The 24,970-nt window shown below is 42.4% G+C and overlaps 1 protein-coding gene across 2 annotated transcripts; it reads left to right on the top strand.

The window, feature by feature from the left end:
* Positions 1-624: 624 nt before the first annotated feature.
* Positions 625-23,179, top strand: casq1b (calsequestrin 1b). 2 transcript variants are annotated; one of them, XM_070993234.1, is made up of 12 exons: positions 625-1,010; positions 15,819-15,851; positions 18,281-18,374; positions 20,268-20,368; positions 20,492-20,603; positions 20,698-20,771; positions 20,861-20,991; positions 21,167-21,212; positions 21,308-21,362; positions 21,439-21,539; positions 22,160-22,234; positions 22,471-23,179. In XM_070993234.1, the coding sequence occupies exons 1-12, from the start codon at positions 774-776 to the stop codon at positions 22,738-22,740; spliced, it is 1,329 nt and encodes a 442-aa protein (XP_070849335.1). In that variant the 5' UTR covers positions 625-773; the 3' UTR covers positions 22,741-23,179. The 2 variants fall into 2 exon arrangements, with proteins under 2 accessions (XP_070849335.1, XP_070849336.1); XM_070993235.1 differs by lacking the exon at positions 15,819-15,851.
* The last annotated feature ends 1,791 nt before the right edge of the window (positions 23,180-24,970 follow it).

Genomic DNA, 24,970 nt, shown 5'->3' on the forward strand with positions numbered 1-24,970 from the left:
CACAAGCGAGTGTGTGCATGACTCTGCGTCTCCATTTGTCTCCATCCATCTGTGCCCACAGAGAACATCTACCCTTTGACCCTCTGCGTGGACGCCATCTTGTCCACAGAGCTGTCCCGCAGAGGCCTTATTTTTAGCGAGAGTCCGACTCCTCCGCAAAACTTAATATGGGAATGGCATCTTGGAGCTCTTCTTTCCTCAAGCTCTCGTCGTACGTCGGTCCATGCCGTCTGTCCTCCAAGACACTGAGCTGGTATCTGCAGCTTTCCAAACACCCAACACAACCGCTGTCCCTTTTCATGGCCACGACTTCAAACAGGTGGTCGCATGACCTAAACACAGCTCCTCCCATGTTACCACCCATTTGCTATTTTTCTGACGGCTGCTCGGGAGCCCCCACCCCCACCCCTCTCACTGTAAGTCCTACTTTTTTGGCAGCCTGTCTGGTTTGTACATGGCTCTTGCATGAGTGGGATCGGTGTCTCGCTTACTCACATACCGATTTGCGTCCTGAAAAAGGGACCCTCCCCCTTTCTGTGTCGTCAGCAAAACCACGTGCATCTCTTTTTTAAAGGGAGGGTGTCACTGTCAGACCTGCTCCTCTCTAGCCGGTGGGGAAAGGAAGCAGACTTTGTTCCTAACTCCCTGCTTGACACCAACTTGCAGTAGGGACAACGTTAAACCTTCAAAGTGTATTTTTTCCCCGTCTACCCCACGTCAACAGTTAAGGCTGTGAGAAGAGGTGTTCTTGCGACCACCAGGTGACAATAGCCATGAAGTGGGGCTGGGTGTTTTTGGGGGTCTTCCTATCTTTAGGAACCCTGTCCTGGGGGGAGAAGGGCTTGGAGATCCCCGAGTACGATGGCAAAGACCGTGTCCATAGCCTCAGCGCCAAGAACTACAAGTCCATCATGAAGAAGTACGACGTGATGGTGATCTACTACCACAAAAATGTGGATGGGAAACGCAGTGCCATGAAGCAGTTTCAGATAGAGGAGCTGGCTTTGGAGGTGGGTCTCCGCCAAAGCATGACAGTGGATGGATCTGTGGCCCATGTGGGGGAAGGGTCACAGTGGGAAGAGGGGAAGGAAGGTAAGGGTTTCACATGGAGAATTTGGCTCCAGTTGGGGAATCCTGGATGCTGTCATGGCTGTCGTACTTTAGGGTTGAGAAGGAAGGCGAGCGGAACAGGTGGAAATGATGGGATGAGGTCAAGTTGAGGGATTCGTGGACCCTTCAAGCGTGGCATCCTGCCAAGTATGACTGGACAGATGCTGCCTTGAAGGAGGCAGGCTGGAGAATGAGCGAAGCACTGATGGGTGAATACATATTCAAACACTTGCTGTCTGGTTATCAATTAAGTTGTTATTTAGTTGGCTTGTCTTGACCCAGTTTACCTGAAGAACACAACCTGTTCAGCATAGCAGCACATGTATTTATGCCAAACCATTTGCTCCAAGGCCGGGGCTTTAGTGCAATCCCACAAAGTGGAAAATCACACAATCGCCTCCTGTGGTGATTTGCCAGGTGTGTAAAGGTGAAACAATAGGCAGGGCTTGAAATTCTCTTTCTCTTGTACAAATGACTGTTTCCCCTCTATAGGATGGCAAGCGTTTGGCATTGCTTTGAGTGCGGCCATTCAGAATAAACACTTTTGTTCTTTGATGTTGCCCGACAGCACTTTGTGGTGCCCAGTTTATCAAGAAATCCCCGGCCTTTAGCCACATCATGCTGGGCAGGACACCCAGCATACAGAGCTACAGTCAGCCAGAGCACAAAGAGCCTGCACATCATTTTATTTTGAAGCTTTGTGGTTTCTCATTAAATTGTTGAATTGGACAGAAAGTCAAACCCAAGTCACACGACAGCTACAGCAAACATGCTAACCCATTTAAGACTGCATCACTTAAGAGTGTCTATTGTGCAAGTCCTTCACTCAATGGCTCTCACTGCAGGTTTAGACCAGGCCAAACACTCTTGTCATGATCATCACTAACCGAAGTCTAAAATTCAATGCATGAGTGTATTTCTGTGTTTCTGTGACTTTACTTCATTGACACATTTGTCATTCATCATACTTTATTACACCATTAGCATGGTACATTAATCAGAGCGCATGTAGACCGAACAGAACATTTTCAAATGATCCACTGTTGTTCTGTCATGCTTTGTTAAAGACCAGAACAACCGTTTTTTTTGTACTCCCTCAGTGTTGATTCTGCCCGCAGATATGGTGCATCACATTTCCAGCTTGGTTTAGCTGCCAGTTAACCAGAGGCTCTATTAGTAAATAGAGGCTTGTGACCAGTGGGCCTGCAAAATCACACTTGTGGGGGTCGGGGGGGTGGGTGCCTGCTTAAATTGCTCCAGTGGTGCTACTAAACAGTTGGCAATAGAAAAAGTTTGCATCTTCAGAAGCTCTTATTGGATAAAAACGTATAAGCGACTCTCTACCAGCCGGCCCACAGTTGATGCACCTGGGCCCCACTGTCAGCCAGTGTATTCACCACAGCAACCCTCTGCCCGTCAACGCAGCAGTGTCTTCTTACAGAGACGCAGTGTACCTTACACCAGCCTCCATAAGTCACCTCTGTAAATAGCCCAGCACAGCCCTGCATGCTTAGCAAGAGGCTAAAAGCCCTCCTGGGATGGACGGAGAGTTTAGGGCCATATCTCACCTCAGCTACTGCTCCCACTGCTCTGTCAGTTCTCTCAGGCAACACAATCTATTCTGCTCTGTGTTACTACACACCCTCTGGGTGCAGGCTGAAGTCCTAAACCATCATTTACACACACAAGTCACTGGATCTGATCAATTTCCTCTCGGTGCTGCCAAGTTGTGCTTCTTGGCTTGAGAAAGAGATGCTTACCGGAGCAGGTCCCTGCTGGACTGCTACTCCGTTACTGACTTCCTGCCAGTTGTGACCAGTCAGCCAATCAGGATAGAGCACAAGAGGTGCTCAGAGGGGATGCTTAAAATAGCTGGTCATTACCACCTATGAATCAGGAAGTATGAATTATTAAAGTGCAGAGCTCAGGGCATCAAATCTAAACTGCCTTTGTTTCAAGCTTGGACCATACATTGTTTGATAGGATGTGTTGATGTATGCTTCTAGTTGCTGTGTTTTCATAAAAAAGTAATGTCAAAAGGTTTATTACACATTACATTTGGCTGTATTAATTTGAGCAAAAGGTGCTTAGAGCCATTTCTTCGGCTTTTCTCTTATAAATACAGGAAAATAAATGGTCTTCCTTAATTATTCAAATCACAGCTTCCTCTTTGACGCCCAGCACATGAACAGAAACAGAATAAGTTATATTTAGCAAATTAGTCTGGAGAATAATCTGCCAGGGGCTGCCAAAAGTAGATCACTGATGATGAGTGATGATGCATGAAAGCATCAGATGGTTGCTATCAAATTAAATCCTTGTCACTGTAAAGATTTCTTACTCCATTGTGGGTGGACAAACTTATTGAGCTTGAGGTTTTTCTTTTCCTGAGAAGGTATGGAGATATGATGATAGCGGCAACATCTTTGGTGTGCTGAAAGCTTGCAAAAAGGCTTATGTCGACGTGTAGCCTGTAAAGAACTTGCTGAAGTCAGAGGTAACAGTTTAAAAAGAGCGATGAGAAGGCGAAAATGCAGACACGACAGAAATCCTGACAGCTTTAGGACAGGTAGCAAAACCTCCAAGTGTAGCGATACTCTGACACACGTCACCAACAAACTCCCCACTCACCCTGTCCCTCTTAAAATATGTCCAACATGCCACCTTTGACCCCAGCTGGACTTGACTTAGTCTGTGAAAAATAATCCAGTGTATCCTCGCTGCTTCCCACCGTTAGCGTGACATCTGTGGAAAATGGGCACCATGTAAATATGGTCTACGGTAGAAATCTGTTCAGCAATATCATAAATATCATTGTCCAAATTCAAGAAAACTGTCTTTCCTGCAAATTTGAGGTCTTAGTTTGAAGGAGTATAGCATCGGGTGGCTTTAGGCTAAGCTGTAGGTGGGTGATTTCAACATTCAAAAAACATGGCTGAGAACATAAAAGCCTGTTGAGCTTGAATATGAAGCTAGAACCCTGGGAACATATACCCTCCTCCAGATAAGGAGCTGCAGGAGCAAACAGAGTTGGCATGAACCTCCCTGCGGTGCAATCAAAGTGTCAGGCTATAATGGTGCACCTGATTGAATCTGATTGGATGTTACTGGTCAAATGACAGCCACACTGCTGCTGGAAGAGCCAGTGATTGTGGAGCATGAATGAAACAGCTGATGGCGATCAGTTAAGAGAAGCTTGGCTTCAGCGTCTGCCTCGGCTAATTCAATGTTTCGTTTGGTGAGACAAAGCTGAATCAATGGACCACGGACAGTATTTCACATTGACTATGATGCATTAATACAAAATAAGGATTACCGCCATTATTATGGGTCAAAATCTTTGGGTCTATCACAGAGTGCAAATTTACTGAGACTGACAAAAGCAGCAAGGTCTCAAATTCCAGAAGCTGGAAGCATCAAATTTGGGGAATTTTCTTGAAAATAACTCCAAAAAATAATTGCTAATTAATTGCCGACTTGATTAATCGACCGATCATTGCAACTCTACACCAAACTCCATCTGCGCCACTTAGGGTTCCAAGTTACCATCTCATCAAATCTGTGTGTTTTTTGGCTTCACCAAATGAAGTTTCTTTAAATAAATGAGATAACTTTTCCCTCCAGAGAAAGTCAGTCTTGAAGAAAGTTTAACTTGTAGGTTGTTGCAGTCAGACAGTTTGTGTGCTTGAACCTGAAAACAGGGTCACATGTTGATAAATTAGACAGAAAGACACGAAGATTTAAAAGCTTTCATCATGTTTTGAATGTTAAAAATATGCATCTTAATGGGAGTCGCAACAGCAATCTTCTGCTGCTTTTTCCCTTCTACGTCTGTCGAAGTTTTCACATGCAGCATAGCAACAGGGTTTAACATAGCTCTCGCCGTGCAGTTTTTCATTCCCATTTCAAATCTAGCGGAGTAATCACATGCAATCTGTGCAAAGCAACAACAGCAATCTGTTTAATAAACTGGAAGCACGTTCGGGAGGCACGAGGTAGATTTGACAGCTCCGATGAGTCGGTCTTAAGATAAGCCCGCCTCACCTGCAGCACTTTAGCCAAAAATATCTTCCATCAATATGACTCAGGCCAAATATTATGAAGCAGAAGTCATCCGCAGACATGATTAAAGACTAACAAGCAGGGGGCAGAATTAGCAACCATGTGCCAAAGGCTGTGATTAAATGAATTTCTAATTTTGAGAATGCTGGTCTGCATATTCATTCATCCTCTCTCTCTCTCTCTCTCTCTATTCAATTCAATATGCTTTATTGGCATGAATGTCAAGCGAACAACATTGCCAAAGCATCAAGGTTAATACAATTGAATAATGAGACAGAGAGAAAAAAAAAGCACAATTCATTGAGTGAAATTAACCAAATGAGTAAAAAGAAGAGGAAAATGTCAGACAACAGCAAAAGTGAGTGTAATTAGAGGATATAAGAGGAAGTGCGTCTCTGTCTCGCCTGTCAATCGGTGACCACAGACAGGACTTCTTGTGGTCGCTGAGTCTGTGTTGGGATCAGGGTCTGCCTCTGCTTTGTATCTCTAACAGTAAGGAAAACAAAGCCTAATTCTGCCTCGCATGCATCTCTCTGTCCCTCTCTCCCTGTCTGGACTCTGACCTTTGGCATACTGCGCACTGTAAATACCCATGCTCTTCAATCACTGCACTCCACACAGTTCAGATTGCACTGATCTTTTTCTTGCCACCATCTTCACCAGCATGCCACCACTCTCGCACTCACACTATGTTATGTCACCCTGTGCACCATTCAGTAAAAACTGCATGAGTGAATAGCAGAAAGCACCTTGTTGACCCTCTCTTTAAAGTCTCACCACTCTATCTGCAACCCCCAGTTGATTAGACAGTTGAAGAAAAACACGAAAAAGAAGAAACAAGCACAGAAGCACAAAATCTACCCAAAGATGCAAGTTAAAGAATATATATATATAGCACCACACGATTGCTCAATTATGGCAAAAGGCATTATCACCACATACTGAAGGCTCATTCAAGATTACTTCTGACACGCTTTGAGTAGAAAAACCCATTTTCCAACACTGCAGGGTTTCATCTGGATGTTAACGCCATCAGAGAACTTTTCTGTACTGGAGAAACGGGCTGAAAAGAGCACTGCAGAGAATGCTAGTAGGGATGGCAATGCTGGTGTGCGGATGAAATGTCTCAACAGGTGTGCAGATATTCACGGTTGAAGCCCACTAACTTTGGTGATCTCTGGACTTTTCCTCTAGTGCCACCATGAGGTTGACTTTTTGGGTTTTTGAACCATTTTTATATCGCTTACTGTTCTCACTGCATTTCGGTTTTTCTGAGCAATGAAACTCTTTGCTCTCACAGGACTTAACAACGCTCATGTTCATGTTAATGAGTTGCACACTGATACGTTCATTACAAACACGAGCACGTTCGATGAATTTGAGTGGAGGTGCGCAGAGACCACCCTCTCCGGTCTCTGATGGTGGCCCACTTATTTTGCCTTGCACCCGTGCGTGATTGCCTTGTTCACGCGTCCCCAAAAGAACTGAACGTGGGAGTGAAACACTCAAGGTTTAGAAACAACTGGTTCAAACGAGCCAGCTGTGAATACGCCCTGAGACAGATTCTGGATTTCTGTAGCACATTTTCACAGCAATATGAAACAAGATATTTGATTTTTCATATCTACCAGACACATAGAGAACAGAGCAGCAGTGAAATGAGCCTTTATCTGTGGATCATTTTATTGCTATAAAATGAAGAGAGAGAGTGAAAATTACAGGGCTCTGAACATATTCCTGCAAGGAAACAGATGAAAGAAAAGATGATTCGAGGGCTGTTTTTTCTCCCTTTACCCCCTCGGTCGCAGTGACATAGGCGCACACAAGGCGAGCCAACAGGTCTCATGATGTGCAGGGAATCTTCATGGTTTGAAGGAGGCTTCTGCCTTGTCTTTTCTAATCTCCTTCCATCTACTCAGAGATCTGGGAAAAGGTCAGACCGTCGCTGTGGTAACCGCTATCCAAACTGACTGTCTGAGCCCTCCTCCTTTCTTCCGGCACAATAAATTTCATGCCTACATTTTTAATGGCGGTGGAAAGTCTTGATGGAAAGAGAGGAGGAGTGGGGCTAATAGTTTATGTGCTATTTTAGGCAATGCACCTTAGTCCACTGAATCTCCTCAGTTTCTCAAAGCTATGCCGCTGTTAGATGTCCCTCTGGCATAAAAAAACACAACCTTGACTCGACAAAGAATCATATATCCGAATTACTTTTGCTTAGTTATTAGTAACATTTATGAGAGAGTACTTCTTGATTTTGATAATACATTGTGTGGTTGTGACAGATGCTCGGTACTTGAAATGGATCATTTCCTACACAACTAAATCATGTCTACAGTCATCATGTGTGCATTCAAGACCCCTTTGACAGTATTCTTGTTTTTTAAAGAGTCAAATGACAGGAAACAACCAACTGACTGACCTATAGTTAGCTTAATTAGCTAACTGGTTACACCTGATAAAATTTGGTGTCATGCTAGCCACCAAAGTTTACGGTTTACTAGCCGTTGGGCTAGAAATGAAAAGCCTGCCATTCTGGAATCAAGGATCCATTGCAAAAAAATTTGAGCTGCAAATATGCATTTATGCTATGCTAGTACAGTAAGCTAACAGAGGCAGGAGTTGGTGGTCAGTTGGCTCATGTTGTTAGCAACCAGGCTATTAGCTGATGCTACTGTAAACAGAACAAACTGGCCAGCTTTGCAATTCTCTTAAGTGTAATTCTTCTAAATCAGGGTCAGAATTAACCAGTGTCCTCTGCCACTCGTCCTTCCCGTGCATGTGAACTTGACAGCCAGCCGGCAACTATTACTGACTCTGATTTTAGGCGACAGACATTGTCACCCCGCATCCAGAATGCATAAGTAGGATCGGATCTCGTTACCGCAAGTTATCTTGGAAGCAGGCTGGGCCAACAGGCCATGTCGCCAATGGCCCCTTTACCTCATGAACTCCACATCAGGTACTTCAGCTTCAAGCCACTTCATTTCCTCCAGGATATACTTTCAGACTGTCCAGCATCATAGAGCTCCCCTCGCTCCTCAGCTGCACGTGTCAGACCTGTTTCACTTTTACTGATTCAAATAGCACAGCTGTCACCACTTAACATTTCTCCATTATGCGACACTGTTGTCAAGTGTGAGAGCATCACATCTTGGTAGATCTCCCGCATTCGCTGCAACTCGGCGGCCCAATTCACAGTGTGAAAGACGTGCTAAATTAAGACTAATTTGTCAGATGTGATGTCATTAAATGTGACGGGAGTTATGTTTAGATAAAGTACCCTTGGTGTTATTCTTCAATGACACCTCATCAGTGTTGATGGGTAGAGATGTTTGTTTTCGGACTGGACTACCGTTTAGGCCTGTCCAGTTCGGTCCGTGGCAAAAGCCACCTGTTGTTTGTAGAGGATTAATAATAGAAGCGTTAGCCTTTTGATTTTGAGGGTCTCAGCTGTTGGTGAAACAATATATTTTGCTGCCTGATGCATGTCACAATATGGATCATTGTAGAATATCTTATTAGATAGTGCTAAGCTATCCCTAAGATTGGTTAGTACGCCTTTTTTTTCTTCCTTTTTCCTTTCAAAATAAAGGTATAACACTCATTAATCACAGGAATTACTGTGCATCTGTGCACAAAGAAACATACATGACCAGCACAATATGAAACGAGAGGTTTTTTGTACTGAATATGATGAACTGCAGTTCTCAAGTCGCTTTATTGTACCAAACCTTTACTGTGCATCTCTTCACCCTTTCTGCGGTGCATGAATTGAGACATTTTGTGTGATTCTTTAAAATCTATTTTAGAGCATAATCATAGTGGAACCAAGCCCCTTGCTGCAGATGAATAGCCTCCACAGAGCACATCTGCAATCTCGCTTGGTAAAAACACTTAATGGCTTTATCATCGCTAGTGCTACATCAAGAAGCATTTGACTGCAGTAGGCCTGGATTTTAGGTGTGGCTGTCACAGTATCAGTACTCCCAGAAATTCTACTTATTAGCATATACACCTCTCTGTAGCGTCCACAGAGAGTGAAAGACGTTTCAAATTCTATCAAAATGGTATAAAGCAGACAATGTGCTCAACATGAACATATTGTGTGCTGTTCACTGCCGTCATGTGGCAGTGTAAACTGTTACTGCTGTCATCCATTGCTTATATAAGCTGAAGTGAGCAAAAGCGAGTCAGTAAACCTGAACTGTATGTTTGCTACTCTGCCAGATGGCTCACCAGCAGCTTTAGTGCAAAACTTCATGTGATACTGAGCGTTTTCGCTGCATGAGCTTCGCCTGTGAAGGATCGCCAACCTTACAACTCACGTCATGAAAAAAGTGAGATTAAACCAGGTGAAAGTTTCATGAATACTCCAGGGACAGCAGATGCAACAAAAACAAAATTTTCTAAAAAATCTTTCAATATAATAACCGGGGATATTTTGTAAATATCAATAAAAACACATCTGTAGAGAATGCGTACTCATAAAGAAAGAAATAAAACTGTAAAATAGATGAAAATGTAGTCAACCAAATGTTGACAAAGAGAATGTGTGCTGCTGTAGATTTTCCACATTTCTTCAGTGTTAGCTGAGGTGAGACTCAGTGTGGGACCGTCAGCAGCTCCCAACAACCATCCGAAATAGTTCCCATGGTGCATGGCAGACAGCCCACATGCTGTTTCTGTCATGCTAAATTTACCCCCGCCACCCCCCTCCCTCATCTCCACCCCTGACTGACTGTTCTCATTAAAACCCAACAAAGCTTGTTCAAGAACCAATATGTTCTGACGTAGAAATAGCAGATATAAACATTTCAGTGGATGGCTGCCAGTTGAAAATGGAGGGGATGATTGCTTGAAGTTATTGTGAACCCAAAATACAGTTGTAGTAAACAGCCCATACACTATATTTGCACATGGTGATATGCAGTGCGTTACAGTATGTGTACTTTCTTGCTGTACATAATGATTTATAAATGATCCTGCTGTGCTCACTTACTCCATCAGCATTACACTTTTTTTGCTTTTCTTTACTGAATGTTCTTTTCTGCTTCCCTCCTCCTCCCTGATCTGTATCAGGGATCACTTATTCATGGGAGAAAAATGTCAAGGAAAAGCAGCGGCTTGAGGTGCGATATGAAAAATTTAAATGTGCATTTTGTGACGTTGAAACCTTGACTTACATCTTCAGTCCACAAAGTGATGGACCTGAATAAAGATAGCACAGATAGTACAGTCCATAAGTACTTTACATCGTGTGTAACTGATCTCATCGTATCTGCTTCCTGGTACTTTATGACCTCATTTACTGTAGTCATCCAATATTCTTCCTACTTCCTGCAAAGATAACATCATGCTATATATACATATACTGTATATATACGCTGTATAGAAATGTGCATATAAATGCTGAAATGTTAAGATAAAAGCATGCTAACACACTCACTCACAGGCAATGTTAATATGCTTTTATTATTGTCATTTTTTTCTCTGGTAAACTGACGGTTTGATAGCAATTTAGTTAAACGTTGTGATTTTGTGGTGCATATTCCCACAAACAACAGTGAAAAAAAAATTGCCACAAACCAAGCACATCATGCCACCTCATCTGATCCAAATAACTTCTGTCAAACCTTTCTCCGTTACTCACAAAAAAACAGCTTGACAAACACAGGAGGGACTCTGAGTTTATCAGATGAGATTATTTATTCTAACATGGCTTATTGCTGTCACAGTGAGTCATTCGCAGATGGTCTCAGACACTTTGCTCCTCACAATTTGATGTAGTGAATCAGCTCTGTGAGTTCTAAAAGCTTTCCGTGCGTTTCATCATATCTCCCATGAGACCTTGTTGTGCCATGAAAAAGTGAAAATGGTAAACTCAAGATTTTCTCTGGATTCAGTCTCACACATTAGATCAGAGCATCTTATCTCTGTGCAAAATCCTCGATGGTCTCCTTCCAAAGAGTGCAGTTCCACTCGCTGGTGGCAAGTCAGAGTGTGTGTTGACTGTTGTATCTGAATCTTTCATGACCACCCCGGCGCAGTGTTATGTAACAGCCTGGTGTAGAACGTCCTGATGTGTTACAGCAGCCATTACTAATTTACTATCTGGCTGGGGGGAAAAGCTGGCTGAACTTCTACTTCTGCACAGATCCCGGGACAGATGCTCATACTGGATGATGGGAAACCTTACTGCTTTGAAAAACTCTTAATGTTCCTTTGTTTTGCAGATACAGCTATTTTTCAGGTAGTAGACCAGATGTTGGAGTAAATGTAGGAAAGATGATAATGTTGTTACCGACTGGTTTGTGTTTGAGCTATGGGCTAACATGTTAAAGCACCATAGCAGTGTTTTTGTAGATCATCACACATACTTTTTGGTATATAATTCCAAGCATACTGTTGGGTTTTGACCTTTTTAATGCTCTTCCCACTCAGCGGCCATTGGCTTCCACTATTTTTATTCCAGGGTAAAAATTGATTGCTTAAATCTCAGCTCACAGGACTGTTGATTTGTCCAAACAATAGATTTTCATGAACTATATTTCAAACAGGTCAGGTCAAGTCTGTGCAAGTGATTTTTATTCAAGGTCAGAGATCCAGAATGGTGATTAACAAAATGACATTTAACATCACATCTCTTGTGATTGGCCAGCACAAAACTGAGACAGACAAGCTCAGACAGTTCGTCCATATTTAATCCTGACTCAGACATTCTTACAACTACATTTACACATTGGTTGTGGAAATTGTGTACAAGACAAAACGAGACATATTCTGTGATTTAGGAGCTGATAGGAAATTGTCCTCTGTAACGTTTGTGTGAGCTCAGCAGCAACAACTCACAAAACTCTCTGCTGCAGTGAATGCAGCCAGGACGACGATGTCAACAAAATAAGCCGCATTAAAACCACATTTAACTGGGAACGGGAACACTGTGAACGATCTCCAGCTACACTGAATATTCAATGTGAATTTATTTATTCAAGGGACAACTTGTTTCAAAGTAGAAAACCTTGTAATTAATAACATATTGCAGCCTATTATGGGCTGGTCCTGCCTGACTTGCCGCTTGGCTGTGGATTGTTTTACAATAATTGGTAATAAGAGGATTAAACTTGCAATATACATGGTCATTGGTTCACCTATATTTATGGCATAAACCAACCATTTCAGCACACATGCACACTGTATCTGTACATTCACAGATGTGCAGTACATGCACTCAAATATTAATGAGAGCATGCTAACAGCAGAGCTAGCTGTCTCTGCAGCTGGTGTGGAAGCTCTTACAGTGTGTTCGTGTCCTCTGGGTTCTCACTGAGTGACTTACATCATAAGGTGACGCGCACAAACAGAAACATGTTACTCACCATCAATTGCTCACTTAAGAGGCGCACAAGGCCTGCATGGGTACGACCGAACAAAAAAGACCCAGTCTCAGTCAGAGGCTCAGATTTAGACCAATGAGAGAAGAGGGAACAACAAGGCAAATTCTTACTTTAATGGTTTATTCAGCCCTTTTCAATGTCTCAGGGCTGGAGGGGCGAATGACACACAGGGCAGAGAGAGGGAAGAAGGACAGTGCTGGGTGGATGGATGAATAAATAAAGATCAGGCTTTTGTCAAATCAGGAAAAGGCCCAGTTCTACAGGATCTGCAGGCATTGTTACACAGATATATAAAATCAAAGCCTGAGTGGTTGTTTCCACATAACTCTCAATGCTCGTAACGCTGTGATGAAAGAGTCCAGAGTGTCTCCTGCTATCCAAACAGACTAAGCTCCACCTTTCGCTGGTAATGGAAAGAAATAAGCAGGTATGGAAATTACATAGGGGATGGATGGATGGTTGCTGGTTGCATAGCTGTTATGAATGTATGGATGAATCACATGCAAATTACTGTGTTACCTACTGATTTCCTGTTGCACTGACCCATATCTGTGTCGGACAAAAAGCCAGTTGTGTGTGAGGAGAATGGAAATGCCTTGAAAGAAGTCTGTGTGACAGATCAGGGGCCAGAGGGTGACTTTTGAAGTCCCGAAATCTTGGCATCTCTGAAATCTTGGCAACTGGTGAAGGACTTATTGATCCAACCTAATCAAATGCCAACAAATACAATACTGTCATCTTGTGGAATAGACCAGCGCTGTCAAAGGAACATTATCGAACGTTACTAACCTCCCTGCTGATCCTGGTCCCAAACATCACATCATGTTACTGACAAATGGAAGGAGTGTATTTGGGTGCATGTTTGGATATTTTTGCATGTTTTTTTGAATGTACTGGGTACACAAATGGACAAAGGGGAGGTGGATTATGTTTTGGGGGTGATTCAGTCATTCATACAAACTTTTGTTGCCATTAAACTGGATCACTGATGGAATTTTTTGTAACTTGTGTCAGGAGGAATTTGCTACTTTTTACTCTTTTGTCAGGAGGAATTTGAGACTTTGTAAAACGTGTGTCAGGTGGAATTTGAACCCGAGTGCTGTGGCTCTTATTCCGAAGGCTTTGTATTGAACTTCTGTGGTTCGGTTTGTGTTGCTTTGAACTAAAGTATCTCCAAAATGAATACACGTAAAGCAAAAGAAATTGGTGAAAATCCAAGTTGGCTTCAACTAATGTCCTTTGATTCTCCAAGAACAGGTTTTCAGTGGAGTATCGCTTTAAGTCCAACAGATGCAGCAAAGAGAGGACAAGTGGATGGTACAAGCTTAAAACAATTTAACAAGCGTGTCTACCCATAGCAATAACATCTGCTGCTCAAGTACAGTTAAACCAAAGTGATCTGTAGGCTAACCTGCAGTGAGCAGAGGAGAGGAAGCATGTGGGTGGCTATATTACAAGAAATGTGACCCCTCTGCTGCACTGTGAACCTGCCACCTTCTCCTAGCTCATCGTTTGGTGCCACAGCCAAGTGCAGCAGAGACCCAGAGCACGTTTCTGACAACTCACCATGGCACTCTGCCCTCATCTTGTGTCACCTGACGAGCTGACACTGACTGGGCATTTGGAGAGAAAGCCAAGCGATTACACTGCTCACCCCTCCCTTGGCTCTGTGCACTAAGACTGCATGGGTCGGGTGGTAGCATGGGAACAGATGAGGAAGGGTGAAGCGGTGTCAGGAGAGTAGGCTAAGACAAACTATGCACGGGCACAAAGGATGGGAAAGAAAGGTGATCAAGGGAAGGAAAACTCCAGAAATCAGGAATGAAAGACGTTTTCAATGAGGTTAAAAATGACCAGCATGTCAGAGGGAGAAGGCGGCTGTGAAGTGCGAACGTGTGTCTCGAGTGTCTTCTTCCACTCATCAACCCTGCTGGCCTTCCCTCCTCCCCCCATCCACACCCATTTCTATATGTAACGGATCTCAGCCTTCTTTGCTGCTCCTCTACATACTTTTGTACACACCCTTATATAGCTGTGAAGTCCCTGCTTCACTTTCCACCCCACTGCAAGCACCCACAACTTCACCTCTCTTATAAATACCCCAGTGTCACTAATATGGCCCTGTGGTCATGGGGAGGGGGATATAGGATGAGCTTTGGGGAACAAACAAGTTGCACTATTCAATCACCAGTGCACTCAAAATGATTCAATAATCGTTTGATTTCTTGTGTTAAGCCCAATTCACACTGAGCATTACCTCAGGACCTCATGTGATGGATCATCTGACCTGTGATAGGGTGTACAGCAAAAACAAAGTCCCTCTTTGGACATGATGGAAATGAAACTATCCCCAAGACGTTTGTATTGTCTCTGTTAGAAGTAAAGGAGGGGCGCATGTTGAAAAAACAACAATATTAGAATACTAGAAGAAGATTATATTTTAATAACAAGAAAGGATCCATGGCAAATTCAGCACAAATAGCATGAAGTCCTCAGGTAATGATAGTCCTGTAACACTGTATATTAAGTCCCCCCTATTTAACATTCATAAGCAGTCTATAGATATAATAAATGCTTAATAACCCATCATAATGCAAGCAGATATGTCTTTACTAAAGTAATTCATTAAAATGTCCTTGTAGGTCTGTATAACTACACTATAGTGTGTTATACTAATGTATTAAATACATGAAAACTGCTTAGAAATGATAGATTAGGGACTTAAGGCCTGAATATACTGGAAAAGGACGCATATTATGTGGACAGCTGCGGACACCCGAGACGTGTAGTAGGTCTGTTTATAATACTTTCTGGGGTCCATCAGGAGGACACGTCACAACAAATTGGAGGTACGTGGACATTTGCACTGAGACTACGCATACACCCTCTAAAGAGGAAACTTATACTGAAGCAGACTCTCATGCATGCGTCGTTATACAACATTCTAGAGTCTGCATGGTTCCAGACATGTGCAGACATATTCTGTAGGTTGGATGTCCACACAGGGTGTATGCATGTACAGAAATGTATGTCTTGAGGACCCTTGCGCGCTCATGGATGCCTAAAGTATAACTTTGGCTTTAAAGTGTTACCGGTAGTCCTGTGTGAGTTGGGCTTTAATCACCCAAGTACAATGTCAGTGTTTAAGTTTGGACCTATTTTGTCTCCCGTGAAGGCCACTCCGATTTGTTGTAAACCTGGAGGCTGTGACTATTGTGCTTTGCCCTAAAGCGTTACCTCTTCTTGCAGTTGATCACAAGTCAAGCAGCAAATATTTTTCAGGTATGTTAAGGTCTGCCTTTTGTGTCTGTAAAGCTGGGCTGCGAAACACAAGATTCCTCTGCTGCTGCAGTATCTGCTGATTGTTCTCTTCAAATCCTTGACTGCAGTTTAGTTTAAAACCGATGAAAGCAACAAGCAGACATCACAGAGACTGAACTGCTTTCAAAGTCCAGCAACAGCAGCTTGGGCTGTGCCAGTTTAGAGCCTTTACTTTGACTGTACTTTGTGTGACAAAACAAGGCAATGTAGTTGTCAAAGAGAAAGAGAAATTGTTTGAAAAAGGCTCCCATTAATCTGTTAATCATACTCTATCATGTCCATCCATGACATGATAGTCCATCTTCAATTACACCCATTCATCCATGCAACCATCAATGATTGCAAATGGTCACTCAACCCAAATCACAAAAATCATATTTTCTCACTTACTGCTAGCAATGCCTTGTCTTACCTTGCAGATAAGTTTGGGTCTTGTGTATAGTCCAATTTTTTGGGAAATGCGCAATTGATACCATTCTCACGTCTGTCCTTTCATTAAGCTATAACCAGCAAGAAGTTAGCTTATCTTAGTACATGTGTAGTTTTCTGGTAACACTGTGAGAAAATCAGTGTCTGTAGACCAGAATACCCCCTCCCAAATTCAGACACATTTCTCCTTGACATCTGTGAAAATGTACTAATTTCGCCAACGTTTCCGAAATTTTCCAACGTATTCTCATTCCCAACTTGCTCGATGAGGACCCCTTGGCGTCAATTTTTAAGGCACTAGATACCCCTTTAGTATTGGTTAGGTTTATGAAATCAACCCTCATTTTCTGGTTTCACTCAGGACATGAACCATGGGTGAAGGTCCTGCGATTGACCCATTCAACCACACCAACCTCCTCCAAATGTGGACTTTTCTTGCTCTTTACACTATGTCATTTGATGCTTTGGGAGTGAACACGGGTCAATCAGGCAACCCTGCGTGTTGAAAAGTGACACCAAGGGGTCCTGACCAAATAGCCGTATGTGACAAATTCGGACTGAGAACAGGTTGAATGGTCGGCATTCACTTTTCGGTTCGGCGTGTTTAACTTCATCAAACTCTGGTAATTGTTTCCATTGACTGATAATCATTGATGACATCTAGTGTATAAACTAGGATATGCAATGTACATAGCAGTTTATTAGACATATACTCGAGCCATATTCTTGTTTATTTTAAAGTAAATCACAGCGAACCATTGAGGTTGGCCAGCCCTGACCTAAAGTCTTGTTTGCCTGGCAACAGCATGGCAATGACAGGACATCAGGTGAATTCTCTCTTGTGGCTTTGTAATGAATGGACAGATATGACAATAACACTCATTCAATGTTCTGTAATGAAACGTAAATTGGAAAATATGCTACTTTTCGTGATTTGGGTGAACTTACCCTTTAAAATAAAAGAAACCTTACTCCGAATGCAACCTGTCCCATTTACATGGCGATTATTTTGTTTCAGTGTTTCAAAGGAAATAAGGCACTGTTCCAAACAAGAATAGGCAAAAATTGGCCCGGGGTCCACTCATCAGCTACTATGTCTGGACTCTAGAGACCCAAAGAATGGATGGCTTTAAAGATGAGCCTGTGAAGAGCAGCACATACGATACCATACTATACATACTGTACAAGCTAACTGTGCTTGTGCTTTGGGGCATTTGGCCGCTTATGAATGTTATCTATTTTGCAATTGCTGCTTTGCAAGCCGCTACATAATGCTTTTGACTCACTTCGCAGAAAGTGCAGTCTCACATTTGAAGGGGCTGTCGTCCTTTTATCATCTGCGAGCGCTAAACTGAGCGACACAGCAATAAGACGGAGAGCAAAGTAGCATTTAAAAAAAGAAAATGGTAATGTGTATTTCTATACAGCTGTGAGAAATGTATGCTTAAATCTGCGTACACTATGTGTAAATATGTACGCGCATGTCTGCAGCCGCTTCACTCTGGCAAAGTGTGAGCTCCTCTCCTTTCCACCACACCTGTTGCAGTGTCTCTTCCGCTCGACATAGTTGGCTCAAGTTCTGCCCCTCTTGTTCTTCTGGAGGCCCGCTGTCCGTGCTCCTCTCAGGCCGGCTATGAAGGCTGTCAATTGTTGGCTTCAGTTTCACTCAGATTTAGAAAGTGCAAGGCAGCAATCCAAAGCTTTTGCTTTTAAGGCCGTGAAATTAATCTGAAATGCCAACGGGTTACTCGTGTAAATGAAACTGAAAGTATGTTTTCAATGGCATTCTGAGATTAGGAGATGTCAATAATGGACAGAGGGGTGAACCGCTAAGACCAGTCAGAGATAGAATCAGACCTCATATGATACTAAATACAACCTTCTCTTTATCTCCCGTCTTTACCCCCACTCTCGTCCAACTCCCCTGTCTCTCCTGTCTCTGCCTGTGCTGCTCCGTCCAGCTTGCAGCCCAAGTCCTGGACGATCTTGACGATGAGGACATTGGATTCGGCCTGGTCGATGAAAAGAAGGACTCTGCTGTTGCCAAGAAGCTGGGTGAGCTTGCCAGTCACTGACAGAGACCTTGCTGGTGAAAACGTTGCCTAATTGTCAATGAGAAAAAAGAAAAGAGAGCTTTGGCTCAGTGTAAATCGTCTTTCAATCGAATCCCACCGCTTTTCTCATGGCCTCTCCTGGTGTTTTCACTGGATGTGGCCGATTAAGTGTGACACATCTCACAACTCAGCAAATACTGCAGATTTTACGAGGACCTGTTTATTCCTGTTATTAACATATAAATGAATGAACCAAACCTGTTTCTAGTCATGTAATCGGAAACTTTTGGGCTCAGTTTTCATTGGAATCTGGATTTTTATTTGTGTTTGGCACCTGATTTTTGATTCATCACCTTTGTATTTCATTACCAATTTACACAGCAAAGAAAAAAAATCTTTAATCTGCTACTTTAGAGTATGTGTGCGTTTTAATACGTTTGAACTTAAAGTGACACCTCTCCAGTGAATGCATAACTGACAAAATTAAAGATGGATGGAATAAAAATCCAAATGTGTTAATAATAAATGTCAAATCTCAACATGGGATTCATACTGTACTGAGCCATAAGGTTGATGTCTGAGGTCTCGTGTAGGCAATAAATGGAAGAACTCTGCCCTCAAGTGTTGACTTGATGTCATAGCTTCCTTTTAACAAAAGGTGCGGCAACTGTAAACTGCTGAAAAACCCAAACAAAACATGCCAGCACTAAAACCAGAGGTATAGAAATGTTACATACTGTACAGCTCTGGCATTTCTGATACAGTTCTTATTATGTTTATAGTCTGTACATTTGTGTTGACAGACCCAAGCAATAAAAAGCTCTGTGATAAGCTCTGTGATAACTCTATTACATCAGCACGAGTACTCCTACTGAAGTGAGCGAGACTGTATACAGTGTACTTTTACTGACAAGCTATTTCTGTGGTTCACTGTAGCTTTATGAGCCTGTGATGGATTTTTAAAGTTACATAGATGAACTGTTGCTATGTTAAGTCAACAAGCTGTAGAGAACATGATGATCATGGAAGACATTATTCCTACATTATTTTCATTACAGTTAATGGAAAGGCATGCATTGTCATCCCCTATATATCAAGAAAATATGTCACAATTCTAGACTGAACTGTAATGTAGATGCAGACAAGCAGGTAAGGTGAAAACTGTCTGGATGGTGTTGAGCTCGGGTTCAGGGAAATCCAGAAGTAGGCGTAGCAGAGGGAATCCCAGTGATGTGAGCTGGCCGGCGGGCTTAACAGACCGGCAGGGCTGGCAGGTAGGCAGGGAAGCCTGGAGATAAGGAGAAGAGGTGTGATGACAAACAATAAATCTAAACATGCGGGCAGGTTAGCTGGCGTTCAGAGCGAGACGTGTGACACATCAACAACCACACAACAATCCAGCGGGGACTGGCACTCGCTCAGGGTTCTTGTAGTGAGGTAGTGATGGCTTGATGGCAGGCAGGTGTGCTGGTTCTCAATGATGAGCAGGTGTGCAGAGAGAGAGACAAAATGAAAACACACCAAGCACATCGCATTCATAGGAAAAGATTGAAAATAAGAAAAAACACATTCACAATGGCCAGGCAGGTGTGGCAGAAGTGAGCAAACATTGCTCACTATTACAGTGTTATCCATAGTATTTTTTAAATTTTCCAATAGCAAACTTATTTATAATACAGAGCAAAGAGTTGCTCTTCGAGGGTATGCAACATTACAGCAACAGAGCAGGAAATCAATCTATAAGGCTTTAGGATCAACAACATTGTATCATGAGCTGCAATTAAAGAATCAATCACTGCGGTTTTACAGTATGTATCAATATATGCACTAATCCTCATGGTGTAATGGTGGAGAGAGTTTAGACGTAACCCCCTACCCCCTTTCCTCTACCCAGGTCTGGATGAGGTGGAGAGCATCTACATCTTTGCTGACAATGAGATCATTGAGTATGACGGAGAGCTGGCCTCCGACACCTTGGTTGAGTTCCTCTATGACGTAAGTGATTTAAGGTCAATGGTGAGGGTTATGTTCAGTTGTGATGCATTTATGGTGTGTGAATGCAGTAACATTGTGTCCACTCTCAGTTTAGATCTCTTAAACATTGCTGTCTCCTGTCAGGTGATTGAAGACCCTGTGGAGATCATTGACAACGAGCGTGAGCTAAAGGGTTTCCACAACATTGATGAAGTCATCAAGCTGGTTGGCTATTTCAAGAGCGAGAAATCTCCTCGTAGGTTGAAGATTATGATCTAAAGCAAATCATTTACAACAGAAAATTCTCCTATGAACTCACTAATTTGTTTTTCCCGATCGTCTCCATCCAGACTTCATTGAATATGATGATGCTGCTGAAGAGTTCCACCCCTTCGTCAAATTCTTTGCCACATTTGACCCCAAGGTTTGAATTGTTTGAGCACTTGTGCACACAAAGACGTGAGTTTATGTTCTTGGGTTAATTTCCTGTCTTTTCTCTTAACATTATTTCAGATTGCCAAAAAGCTGAAGCTGAAGTTGAATGAAGTTGATTTCTATGAGCCATTCATGGAGGAACCCGTCACCATTCCAGGAAAACCCTACATTGAGTCTGAGCTGGTTGATTACATTGAACAGCATGACAGGTGAGACCCTGTGTGATAGTAAGGTAACATTAATCACATCCATAATGAAAGACCCATAAACCCTTTTTAGGTTACATAATTGACATAATCTAATGCTGAGAATGATTGCTGGATCTTAATCAATACAGCCATTTAATCATAAAGTCACTGGAATATGCCAATTTGATTGTTTCAGGCCCACTCTGAGGAAGCTTGAGCCACACAGCATGTATGAGATCTGGGTGAGACATTTGATCTTACATGTGTTAAATTTTCTGTCCAGTGTGTTTCTTGTCAGTGGAAATTATAAGACATCCTCATATTTTTGTGTTCGCAGGAGGATGACATTGATGGAGAGCACATTGTTGCCTTTGCTGAGGAAGATGATCCAGGTAAATTTGTGCCTCAGTGCCGCTGCTTTAGGTTACCGGGCACACCACTGTACCTGACTTCTCAACTTTCCCTCAGACGGTTTTGAATTCCTGGAAATCCTGAAGGAGGTGGCACGTGAGAACACCGATAACCCCAACCTCAGCATTATCTGGATCGACCCTGACAATTTCCCCCTGGTACGAATACCTGTGCTCACACTGTATATCAGCAAGTTTACGTATAACAATGCAGTTATCCTATCCTTTTGTCGTCTTATGTCTCTTGTAACTGAAAAATCATTTAGTGAGTTAGTGTTTTATCTTAACAAACACAGTTTTACAGTATCTAAAATTATCGATGGTAACGTTCACTCGGGAAGAAGTTCAAGGCGGAGTTATAAAACAGGTAATCAGTCAGAGAGGGCAAACAAAACAAGCAAGGGACAGGCAGGGAGCACCAGGAACAGACTTTGGTCAGGAACATGCAGGCATGAACCAGGAAAAGCAAAAGCATGACTGCTCAGCCTGGGTAGTACATGAGACAACCCGGCAAAGGACTGAGGAAGATGGCTGATATATATGCAGGGAGCTAATGAGGGAATAGAGAACAGGTGTGCTGGTAAGTGAGGGGATCAGATGACTGGGAATGCTGGGAACACACTGAGGGCACCTACAGGGCAGGTGGGAAATGGCAGATCACAGAAAATGAGCAAAAATATCCAAAAAAGGATAAAGCTACTGCTCAGGATGTCATTGATAATCGTATCAGGATACATGAGCTTGACCACATGCTTCCCCGGTCTGTATCTCACTTTCAGCTGGTGCCTTACTGGGAGAAGACCTTCCACATCGACCTCTCTTCTCCTCAGATCGGTGTGGTTGATGTCGAGGATGTAAGCAACCGTTCTCACTGCAAAAACTTAAAATGAAAAACAGAAGGAAACGTCATCCAAAATTCACTGAAGTTGAAATCCATTCAATTATTTGAACTATACTATAAAAACATATTGGATTGCAATCAATATCTAAAGTATATTTCGATTCCCATCATCACTCTTAATGTAATATGTGCAGTCTGAGATGACAAAATTGCGTGATTTCCTAACATTGTGTGTCGACGCTCTGACAGGCCGACAGCGTGTGGATGGAGATGGATGACCAAGACGACATGCCCACAGCTGACGAGCTCGAGCAGTGGATCGAGGACGTTCTGTCTGGGAAGATCGACCCGGATGATGACGATGAGGAGGAGGACGACGATGATGACGATGACGATGATGACGACGATGATGATGACGACGATGATGATGAAGATGATGATGATGATGATGACGATGACGATGACGATGACGATGAGGATGACGATGATGATGATGATGATGACGACGATGATGAATAAATGCTCACTTCCATCTTTCACTTCACTATGATTCAGCCAATAATGGCAAAACCCAAAAGTAGCACCATTTTTCTAACACCTTGCAGCAAACACACTTTGTGTCTGTTTGCTTCCTGTATGGTTTCCTGTAAGGGACAAATATAACGATCCAATGGGAAGCTTTTGCTGTCAACCAGGGAAGGAGATTTTCAAAGAAGTAGAGGACTTGCATCTCTGTTGATGAACAGGGGTGCATCTTAAAATCCTTTGTTACTGTATTTACGTGCTAATCTCTCACCTTGCAGGTTCACAGTGAAAGTGAGCAAAGAGGCTAACAGAGGCTGACTTCCCATCATTTTCTACCTTATGTCACAGACCGGTTTCAATGACGTGTTTTCTACTTGATGAAGAGAAGAAACAAACACTTTCTTGTACTATTTTTAAAGAGAATAAACCTGAACTCACTGGACAGTCTTAAGATTATTACAATCTTGGAAAACTATTAAAGAACCGGAAAATAAAAATCTACAAAACAATTTGTTTCTGCTCTCACAATAAATTATTATTATTAATGCATTGAAAATGACGTCATTAAAGAGTCATGCGTTGTGCTCCCCAAAAAATGTTTTGACAGATAACAGGATACAATTTTGTGATGATATGGATGTACTTTTTAATCTCACTAAAGCAGAGACAACCAAGTGAAAAGTAAAATGCAGGCCCACACACATCAGTAATCTCAGTAAACAGGAGGTGTGTTTTATTTGAATAAATCTATATTTGAAATATATATACACATACATTTGATAAAATATATGTGCTGAATATGCCATACATATATGTTCCACATATATGTTTCATAATAAAAAGGGCCATTTTTGTAATATTTTAAAATATACACTACTGCTCAAAAGTTTGGGATCACTTGCAAATCTCTTTGTTTTCCAAAGAAAAACACATTTTCATGCATTTCACACACACTTTTTTCCATTTCACAAACATTTTTATCCATTTCACAAACAAACTGGGTCTAACAAGGACAGAAAAAGGAGTGGGAGGCCACGATGCACAACTGTGCAAGTAGACAAATATCTGAGAGAAAAAACAGTTTAAGACAAAGATGCCTCACAGGTCGTCAACTGGCAGCTGCACTAAATAGTACCCGTCAAACACCAGTGTCAGTATCAACAGTGAAGCGGTGACTTCAGGATCCTGGACTTCATGGCAGGATTGCCAAGAAAAAGCCATATCTCAGACTGGCCAATAAAAAGAAAAGACTGAGATGGGCAAATGAGCACAGGCATTGGACACTGGAAGAGTGGAAGAAGGTGTTGTAGACAGATGAGTCCAAGTTGGTGGTCTTTGGATCAAACAGAAGAACATTTGTGAGACGCAGAACAAATGAAAAGATGCAAGAACAGTGCTTAATACCATCGGTCAAGCATGGTGGAGGCAGTGTGATGGTCTGGGGGTGCTTTGGAAGTGGTAAAATAGGAGATTTGAACAGGGTGGAAGGGACCTTGAGGAAGGAAAGCTATCACAAGATTTTGCAAAGCCATGCCATACCCTGTGGACAGCACTTGATTGGGGCCAATTTCATCCTACAACAGGATAATGACCCAAAACACACCTCCAAAATGTGTCAGCAATATTTAAAGAATAAGCAGTCAGCCAGAATTCTGACTGTAATGGAGTGGCCAGCACATTCTCCAGATCTGAACCCTATTGAGCTGTTGTGGGAGCAGCTTGACCGTAAGGTACGGATGAAGACCCCATCAAGCCAAGCCATCTTGTGGGAGATGCTCCAGGAAGCATGGGGTGAAATCTCATCAGATTACCTTGAAAAATTGACAGCTAGAATGCCTGAGGTCTGCCAGGCTGTAATTGCTGCAAAAGGTCGTTTTTTTGAGGAAAGCAAAGTCTGAAGTACACATTCATCATTTACATTAAAATCATTATTTCTAACTCTGACAATGTCATCATGTCCTGTTCATTTGTTATATTTCCTATTCAGACTAATCTCATGTATGCTTCCATGGAAAACAAGAAAATTTCCATCCCAAACTTTTGAGCGGTAGTGTATGTTCCAAATATATAGACATATATGTTCACATATTGGTTAAAGACATATATGAACACTGATATTATATATGTTATTTACAAATATGGCCATATATCAGATTTATGTATGCAAGATCTCGTGTGGCACCATCCAAGCTATTTCAAGGAACAATGAAGCTGTTCTAGAGGC

Source organism: Chaetodon trifascialis, chromosome 23 (genome assembly GCF_039877785.1).
Source record: "Chaetodon trifascialis isolate fChaTrf1 chromosome 23, fChaTrf1.hap1, whole genome shotgun sequence".
NCBI classification, from domain to species: domain Eukaryota; kingdom Metazoa; phylum Chordata; class Actinopteri; order Chaetodontiformes; family Chaetodontidae; genus Chaetodon; species Chaetodon trifascialis.

Excerpts from the sequence above, each read along its gene's own strand:
- casq1b (XM_070993234.1), top strand. The coding sequence starts at position 774 with ATGAAGTGGGGCTGGGTGTTTTTGGGGGTCTTCCTATCTTTAGGAACC. Across the intron at positions 20,369-20,491 it reads TGGTTGAGTTCCTCTATGAC|GTGATTGAAGACCCTGTGGA; the intron begins GTAAGTGATTTA and ends GTCTCCTGTCAG. Across the intron at positions 21,213-21,307 it reads ACAGCATGTATGAGATCTGG|GAGGATGACATTGATGGAGA; the intron begins GTGAGACATTTG and ends TTGTGTTCGCAG.